The sequence below is a fragment of the Chinchilla lanigera genome, unplaced genomic scaffold (assembly GCF_000276665.1).
Source record: "Chinchilla lanigera isolate Chin_1 unplaced genomic scaffold, ChiLan1.0 scaffold00182, whole genome shotgun sequence".
NCBI classification, from domain to species: Eukaryota; Metazoa; Chordata; class Mammalia; order Rodentia; family Chinchillidae; genus Chinchilla; species Chinchilla lanigera.
In genome coordinates, this window is record NW_004955583.1 from 565053 (window position 1) to 574224 (window position 9172).

General features: G+C 60.3%; 1 protein-coding gene across 1 annotated transcript in view; it reads right to left on the reverse strand.

Moving 5' to 3' along the window:
• Positions 1-5520: 5520 nt before the first annotated feature.
• Positions 5521-9172, reverse strand: part of Gnl1 (guanine nucleotide binding protein-like 1) — a gene marked incomplete at its 5' end in the record, with an annotated part of 7851 nt that continues 4199 nt past the window's right edge. Inside the window, 4 exon segments of the mRNA XM_005414308.2 lie at positions 5521-6241; positions 6523-6663; positions 6861-7023; positions 7101-7279. Coding sequence (XP_005414365.2) covers positions 6000-6241; positions 6523-6663; positions 6861-7023; positions 7101-7279 — 725 coding nt within the window.

Here is a 9172-nt window from a genome sequence, read left to right on the forward strand (position 1 = left end):
GGACGAGGGCCGCTGGGATCCCCGCGTCCCCCGCAGCGCACCCCCGCAGCACCCCCACCCGGCAGCGCCCCTCCCGCGGCAGAGCCCCCCAACAACAGCTCCCCCCAACAACGGGGGCTGGGGATTTAGCTCAGCGGCACAGCGCAAGGTCGTGAGTTCAATTCCCGGTACCGGAGAAAAAGAAACCAACAACAGCTGCCCCCCGCGGCAGCGCACCCCCGCGCGCCGTCCCCACCGCCCCCTGCGAAGCACGCGTCTGGCCCCGCACTAAGTCCGCCGCCGCAGCGGACCCGGCCTGTCTCGGCCCTTCGGGGGACGCGGGGTGCGCAACCCCAGGCCCCAGAGGTCCGACCGGCTCGGGCACAGCGGCGCGCGGCCAGGGCCCCGGCGGGAGCTTCGGATGCCGAGGGCAGGGTGGAGCGGACCGAGGAGCCCCGCTCCGGGAGAGGCGAGCCCGAGGGCGGCACACCGGCCGGCCGAGGCTTCTGCGGGAGGAGCGCTCGAGCCTCCGTCTCGGGGCAGGCACTGACCGTCGCCAAACCCGCCAGAGCCAGAAAAACGGGGAACAGCAGCGGCAGCCTGAGCGTCCTCCAGGACCGCAGCCGGCCAAGGGCGGCCCGGGCGGGGTGCGGCGCCGCCTTGCGGTTTCCAGACCCCGTCTGCAGCAGCAATGCGGACGCTGCGGACGCGCCCGTCCCGCCGCGTGTTGCTTCGGGCCCAGCTCTGGAAGCTCTGCGTCTTCCGATTCTCAGCGACTCACTCGGGACGGAAGACTGAAGAGAACTGCTTCACAGACCGCTATCCCCGAAGGCACGTGCTTCAGTTTGGTGAATTAGACAGTCCCAACTTAAAATATTCAGAAAATTTTCTAAAGTCGCAGCCTGCAAACATCAGCCTGTCTCCCAAGCCACATAAAAATCTAAACATGTACATGCCTTTCAAGTACCCACGTAAAGGAGGCTGTTATTCTTGACATCAACCCTTCCATTCCCAAGCAATCAACAAGAAGTATCTTTCACGTTTCTACGTTTTATGCAAGCTGCTAAAACACTTTTTGTGGTGAGACAGAGTCTCACCATGTAATCCACAACTGCCCTTGAACTCCCTATATAGCCTGGGCTGGCCTCAAATTCAAGACCCTCCTGCCTCAGCCTCTGGAGTGCTGGGATTACCAGTGTATGCCACCATCCGGGCTGACAAATACTTCTGTAGTGTGATTGTTTTGTATTTATTGAATTTTTTTTCTTGCTCAATTACTTAGAACTATAGATAGTGCTAGAATTCTGCTGGTAAGAACTACTTACAGGTAGGATTATAGTTGGTTGTGGCTATGACAGCTGTGGTAGAAAAGCTGCAGAAACCCATCGGGCTGGGAGGGAGCTCCTTGGTAGAGGACTTGTCTGGCACAATTAAGGCCCTGGCTTCTTTCCCAAGTACCAGATAAGATCAGAAACTGAAAGAGAAGGGAGAGAGAGCCGCAGAGCTAACTGGGCCTCACTGAGCTAAAGTCCTGAGGGGCACGCTCTGCCTGGCGAGCCCTGGCTGCCGCCTGTGCTCTGCGGAGGCGCTGCAGGTTCTAAGCAGAGGTGAAGGACTAAGGGTGACCTCAAACATAACTTACAGCTGGGCGTGGTGGTGCACGCCTGTAATCCCAGCACTCAGGAGGCTGAGGCAGGAGGATCATTGCGAGTTCGAGACCAGCCTGAGGTACAAAGTGAGCTCAAGGCCAGCCTGAACTGCATAGTGAGACCCCGTGTCAAAAAGACAAAAACCAAACACAATTTACAGAATTGAGACAAAACACAAGGCGAGAAAGAAAGAAGTTCAAAGACACCAGAGAAACAACCCCCGAACACACAGCACCCTGTAAGACAGCCAGCCGCGACTCTCCAAAACATCAATGCCAAGAAGAAAAGACTAGAGTGCTCCAGACTAAAGAGACGGAGATCCAGGAGCCATACACACGCTTGTAACCCCAGCTACTCAGGAGGCTGAGGCACGAGGAGCACAAGTTCCTAAACGCCTGGGTAATCTTTTTTTTTTTTTTTTTTGTGGTACTGGAGATCAAACTCACAACCTTGCACTTGCCAGGCAGGCGCTTATGCCACTGAGCTATATCCCCAGCCACACCTGGGTTATCTAGCTGGAGCCTATCTCAAAAGGGCTAAGGGTGCAGCCCAGGTCCAGGCACTGGACTCAACCCCTAAGAAAGGAAGGAGAAAAGGAAAGAAGGAAGGGACAGAGGGGAAGGAAAAGAAAAGGGGGAGAAAGTAAAAGACAAGACAGGAGGGACATTTGTTGTTTTAAGTGCGATGTGTGGAATTTTATTGGAGCCAGCTTTTTTTTTTTTTTGAGACAGGGTCTCACTCTACAGTTCAGGCTGTCCTTGAACTCACTTTGTAGCCCAGGCTGGCCTTGAACTCACAGTGATCTTACTGCCTCAACCTCCCAAGTGCTAGGATTACAGGTGTGTGCCACCACACCTGGCCTGGAGCCAGCTTTTTAAATATTACATCTAGGGGCTGGGGACTTAGCTCAGCGGCACAGCGCCTGCCTGGCAAGTGCAAGGTCCTGAGTTCCATTCCCAGTACAAAAAAAAAAGGCATTTAAGTTGGGAAGGTTTCAATTAGATGATACCGGAAATTAACTCATGAGATGTGACAATTCTATTGTAATTATGCAAGAGGTTTATGTGAAATATGTAGGGATGAATGGTTATAATGTCTAGAACTTGCTTTCCAATGGTTCAGAAAAGAAAAAGTTAAGTAGACAGGGTGGGGCATGTAACTCAGCCCCAGCACTGAAAGAAAGAAAAAAGAAAAGATGCGTGCAAGGCCAGCCCTTGGGAGGCTGAGGCAGCCTGAGCTCCATACTGAGCTCAAGGCCAGCCTGAGCCACATTATCGAGACCTTGTCTCAAAAGTAAAAAATTTAAAAAGGGAAAAAAAGATGAGTAGATTAAAATATAAATGGCTATGTAAGATTGGAAGAGATTAATAGGGCAAACCCTGTCAGGGCGTTTCCTCTGTGCTGAGTGAGCATCTGTCATTCTCTCCCTGCAGACAATTTCACGCCTCTGCCTCCACATGCCTGGCCACCGTTTCCCCTCTGCAGTCCAGGGCAGACCACGATGCTCCCATGGGCACATGGAGAAAAACACGCCCAGCGCGACGGCAGAAAGCCAAGGCGGCACGGAGGAGGCAGCACGGGCCCAAGGGGTACTCTGCCCATGCTCAGCCTGCGCCCTGCCCCACCCCTGTCCAGCTGCGGGTGGAAATGGCAATGTGGCGTGGGCCCCACCGTGTCCCTGTCCACGCAGACGCCGCACTCGGCCTTTGAGGCCGGGGCAAACCACCTCCATGCTGCCTTTAAGCTTAGCTCACTGGGAGGTGAGGCGGGAGGATCGCAAGTTCCAGCCCAACCTGGACAACTTTGCAACTTAGACCATGTCACAGGGTGGAGGCGGCTAAGGATGTAGCCCATTGTGCAAGTCCTGGCTTCAGTCCCCAGCACAAAAAACTAGAACACCTACTCTACTGTCTCCCCCACCACCCCTTCCTCCATCCTAGCTTTCCTCCTCCCCGCTCTCCACGCAGCTCCCATGCTGCGCCCAGTGACCTAGGGCCCGGGCACACTCTAAGTCCCCGCCATCCCGGGCCTCCTTGCAGCTGACGCGCGGGTTCCCTGTCTCCCGTGACCTGCTGCTACCTCAGCCTCCAGGCCTGGTCCCAGCCCTGGCCGCCCGCCTGGGCCACTCCCCGGGCCCACTCTGGTCCAGTCCCGGCCCCCAGCGCTGAGCACACTTTTGAAACAACTTGTTTAAATTTTCTCATCAATTGTGAGGTCCAGCCGCACAGCCTGTGGGACCCAGTGACTGCTGCAGAGGTGGCATGGCTGTGCGGGCAGTGGGCACAAGCAGGTCCTCCCGCCTCCCTGGAGCACAGAACCGGTTGTTACTTTGCTGCTTTATCGTCCGCGTCTACTGCTCCCCTCCGAGGGGACCGGCTAAGCTCTCCGCCCCAGAGCGCAGCCTCCACGGCACGTCCTGTTTTCAGTCCCCATCTGTTGACTATCACAGACTGTAAGGACGGACGGACCTGGCGTGTACTGCACATCTGTCATCCCAGTGCTCCACAAGGCTGAAGCAGGAGGGTCAAGTTTAAGCCCAGCCTCAGCAGCTTTTGAGACCCTGTCTCAAAATAAAGGGGGTGGGGGCACCTGGAGACGTAGCTCAGTGCAAAAGCCGCGTTCAATCCCCAGTGTATTGCAGGGATAAGGCAGCTAAACCCCAGGTAACAGGACCGCCCTGGACCACACGGCCACTTCTTTTAGAAGCCAATCAGAAGCAGAGCTCGGAGGAAGCCGAGGTCCACACCGTTTTAAAGGCAGCAGAGAAGCCCCGCTTCTCTCCAGCAAGACAAGACTGCCCTGGGCACAGCACCACTCTATGGAGCGGTGAGGCTGGCTGCCCCAGTCCCCGGCCTGTCTGAGACACATCTTTGTGGTTTTATTTTTTTTTTTTGTCTTTTTTTTTTTGAGACAGATTCTCACTCTGCAGTTCAGGCTAGCCTTGAGCTCATTTTGTAGCCCAGGCTGGCCTCGAACTCACAACGATCCTCCTGCCTCAGCCTCCCAAGTGCTGGGATTACAGGTGTGCGCCACCACACCCAGCTGAGGCAGGTCTTTCCTGGGCCACCTTCCCAGTCACAGGAAGCTGGGGGCCCTACCGGGTCTTCAGCTTCAAAGCCCAACTCCACCTCCTGCCTGGCACCTCCCAACAGAGGCTCCTGGGGAAACCTGAGCCAGAAGACACGGGATGCCCACAGTCTCCTGCAGAGCTCAGCAGCAGAGGGTGAGTGAGTGAGCTGGGCTCTCCCCTCCCCCGGCCCAGCTGTGAGGCGCGTCAGCCCCATGGGAGGCAGGCCCTTGCCCTCAGATCCAGCACAGGCTGGAGGCCTTCCAGAGGCCGAGCCTCCGTGCAGAGGCCAATCCAGGCCACGTCCTTGCTGGGTCCAAGGTGACAGCCCGAAGGAAAGAGGGGTCCAACGCCGCTGCAGCACTTGGCTCCTGGCTGAGGGCTCTGCCCCGTCACCCAGACCCGAAGGGTGGCTTCCAGGAAGAGCAGTCTGCCCCGTGCTCCCCGGCCCTCCACCTGGGGTCGTGCTGTCCCGCCCAAGCGCACTCTGCGCGCACCTGACTGACACACCGCCTCATGTCGTGGGCCGCTGGCAAAGCAGATGCCCTCTGCTTTCGCTGCCAGAGCCCCACTTGACAGTGTCACCTGCTCAGGGAGATGCCCAGCCACAAAGGCCCAGGGAGCCCCAACTCCCAAGGCCGCCCTGCGGTGCTCTGGCCAGTGCCCGCTCCAGCCCAGACCCTACGGGCCCAGGGCCCAGCCCTGCAGGGCAGCGCACACCCAGATGCCAGCATCCACCGGCACGGCGCCGTGCCCCTCACAAGGGACCACCAGCTGTTCCCAGTCACCAAGTTCCTACAGACACAATCCACACTTCCACGAGCGTTGTCTGTAACTAAAAATTTATATCAACAGCAAGTCCTAGAGATGTAGTTCACGTGCTCCTAGGGTGTGCAGAGCACACGCAGCTTCCTTGCGTCTGCTGAGGCCGGCCGCAGCTCCACAGGCTCCTGCTCAGCACAGTCCAGACGCCCAGCGGACCCTCGGGATCGCTCAACTGCACACAGCCCGCGCCACTCTCCTCGCACAGCTAGGTCCGCCTGCAGGGCTGCTGCTGGCACCGGGCATGCACTGCGGCCCCACTGGCCCTGGGGCGCTAAGGTGCAGGGTGGGCGAGCGGGCAGAGAGCTAGGTGTCCACTGAGCTACCCGCGAGACGGTCCCTTAGGAGAGCGGGGACGGGAACAGAAGGGTGGAGAGAGGAGCCTCCCGGCGGCCAGCCCCTCATGCCACGCTCGCCTCAGGCCACGGGCAGGGGCTGCGGCAGATCACCTTTATTCACAGCGTGGGGAGGGGCGGGGGTGCTCAGCACTCATCCTCGCCCAACAGGGCGTAGGGGTTGTGGGCGGCCAGGCCAGGCCCCCGTGCCGAGGTCGGGGTGTCCTCGTCCCCCTCGCCCTCCTCGTCCGCGTCCCGGTCCTCCTCGCCCTCCTCCTCGCAGGAGCTGCTCAGCTCTTCCTCCTCCTCTTCCTCCTCATCGCCTGCTGGCCCCACCCTGCCCTGCGACACCACCAGCTCCGTGGTCTCAGGGTGAGACTCCCAGGTGCCTGGACAGATGGAAGAGGAGAGTGCAGGGGTCTGAGCAAGGGCCCAGGGCGGACAGCAGTTTCCACCGCTGCGGCATCTTCACTCGCTCACGCAGCCTCGGCGGGCACCACGCACCCTCTCAGCCCTCGCAGCTGGCGGATGCGCATGTGTGCGCATGCGTGCGTGCAATGGATCACATTCCCTCTGCTGTCAGAAACCGCCTGAGAGGTGCAGGAGTGCCGAGCCAGGTGCCCCCTTCCCGGCTGTCCAGCCCACACCCTCCAGCCACCCGGCCGCTGACCTCTCTGCTCGCTGTAGCCCGGGGGCTGGAAACACAGGCTGAGGCGGCCATCCACTGCCAGCCACAGCAGGCTGTTGGCTGCTCTGTACACGTCGTTGCGGGCCGTCCTGGCAGTCTTGTAGCCGCGTTTCTCGGCCCAGGCTACAGGGAGAAAGGGGTCAGGGAGGATGCCTGGATCCCAGACACCCCCCCACTCCTCCCCCAATCCTCCCAGTCTCCCCTAAAACTTGCCAGGCCCCAAGCAGCGACAACCTAGACAGCTGTGGCCAGCTGTTCCACCCAGGGTAGAGTCAGAGAAGAGGACAGGGTACAGAGGGATGGGGCCACGCGGGGCGCACCTTCACAGATGTCCCAGGCGCACCAGGGGTGCTCGCAGGACGGGTCCTCGGCCTCTGGGTGGCGCAGGTGCAGCAGGGTCTGCACGGGGATGCGGGAAGCCAGGTAGCCCACGGCGGTGTAGGGCTCCTGCATCTGGGAGACGGGGTAGATCCCGGCCAGCACCTGCGGGAGCAGCGCTCAGCACCAGCTGCCCGCCACTCCCGCCGGGCCCAGCCCCACCCACCACCCCACAGCCACACCTGCAGCTGTCTGGGCAGCAGGGAGGGGAAGGTGAGGCCTGGGCAGTCACAGAGCTTCACGGTTGGGGTGAGGAAGTAGGTCTGGAAGTAGCGAGTGTGGCCCGGTGTCCTGGAAACGCTCACGACCTTCCGGCCCACCAGCCCATTGATGAGCGAGGACTTGCCCACGTTGGGAAAACCTGGGGAGGTAACGTGTGAGCCAGGCGCAGCTCCCCAAAGGCAGGACCAGAGGAGAGCTGAGGCTCAGAAAGGAGCGAGGGGGTTTGACACAGTAAACTGCAAAGCAGTCCAGCCCTCAGGCGATTTGCCCGACTTCCAGAGCCTGTTCCTCAGCTTACAGGAGGAACAGACCCGCCTACCTCGCGTGGGCAGAACACCGGGAGCTCGCTGCATCTCCCACCAGCTGCCGCACCCCCTGCAGGCCCACCCCATCTTGCCTGCCCAGCCCAGGGCCTGTGGTGGGTCACCATCTGCGCGCTGGGCCTCAAGGCCTTCCCTTCACTCCATGTCAGCTGGCCCCTCCCGGGGTCACGCCCTGTGCTGAAATCTGCAGGTGGCAAGCCCCGCCCTGTCCCCACGCATCCCACCTCTGCACTCACCCAGGGCCCTCCATCCTCGTGCCCACTGCACTGACCCTAGCACACTGTCACTCAGGACCCCGCTCCCCTCTTATTTTCTGAGACAGGGTCTCACTGCGTAGCTGAGACTAGCCTCCAACTCCTCTTGCCCAGGGTGGTTCACGTGTGCCCCCGGCTCAGCCTTCGGGTGCTGGGGTCACAGGCACGCGCCCTTGCCCAGCCACACTTCCCTCCGTACCCACCTCGGCAGCAGTGACGCCGACCCACAGCCAGCCCCAGCCTCAGATCTGGGGCTCCCTGGCAAAACCCCGAGCCTGGAAAATGCAGCTGGCCTTCGGAGCGGCCTGTGCCCCTTCGCAGCACTGGAGGGCGCCTGCTTCCACGAGGAGGGCGGGGTGAGGAAAGCTGCTCCTCGGCAGCCCCTTTCTCTGTCTCATTTGTAACAGGCGTCCTTAGCGGTCCGGCTCGGGCGCAACTTAGCACTTGCCGAGCACTTGTGCCCTGGTTTGACCCCGCACAGGCACACAGAAGCACTCTACAGTTCTGCCACAATCTCCTGCTCACGACTGTCTCACACACGAAAACACACAGACACAAAGGCACAGTCCAAGGAATCCCCAGAGCCCTGAGCAGGACGCTGTCCCGAGAGCCCCACCTTCTCCCTCCGGGCCCACACCGTGACTGCCAGAGTCCCTCCTCGCCTGCCTCGCTAGTTTAGGACTCGTGTGTCCCGCACAGTGCAGTTTAACTTTGCAGCCCTTGAACGTTATGAGGTGAAGCGGGCAGTAGGGGGTGCCCAACCCTTGCCCGTGGAAGGAGTTCCCCATGTGGCAGCTTCTCGAGGGCCTCCCCAGTCGGCGCTGTCTCCTGGAGCACGCACATGTCCCGTCAGCCACGAGTGACCCCAACCGACCTCTCCTCCAAAATCGCTTCCACCTCACTCCCACGAGACTGCTCTGCTCTCCCGCCCCTCCTCCTCCTCCGCCCAGACCAGCTGCCTCCCGGTCTGCACCTGCACCTCCCAGGGCCCTTGCTTAAAACGCCAGCTCTGTCCACCCAGGGCTCCCACGCCGACGCCCTCCCTAATGCACACCTCCAGACCTCTGCTCTCCCCGAAGCCCAGATTCCCACACCGGCGGCCCACTCACCGTCTCCACCTGCAATGCTGGAGAGCAACCTCTAATCCCTCACCCTCTCCTCCTGGTCCTCCAGCCCGAGCCTCCTCTCCAGTCCAGCAGCTCAGCATCCCCAGCCCTCCCGGAGCCCTCCCCTCCTCTCACGCCAGATGCAAGGCACCAGCAACCTCGTCTTCTCCACCCGAGAAACACGTCCTGATGCTCTCCCGCTCCAAGGAGCCTCGGACTGGTTCCGTTCTGGTCCACCTCCCACCTCTCACCCTCCATCTAGAAGGCAGAGCACCCTACTAAGAAGAGAGATCAAGGGGCTGGGGATTTAGCTCAGTGGCAAAAGCGCCTGCCTGGCAAGCGCAAGGTC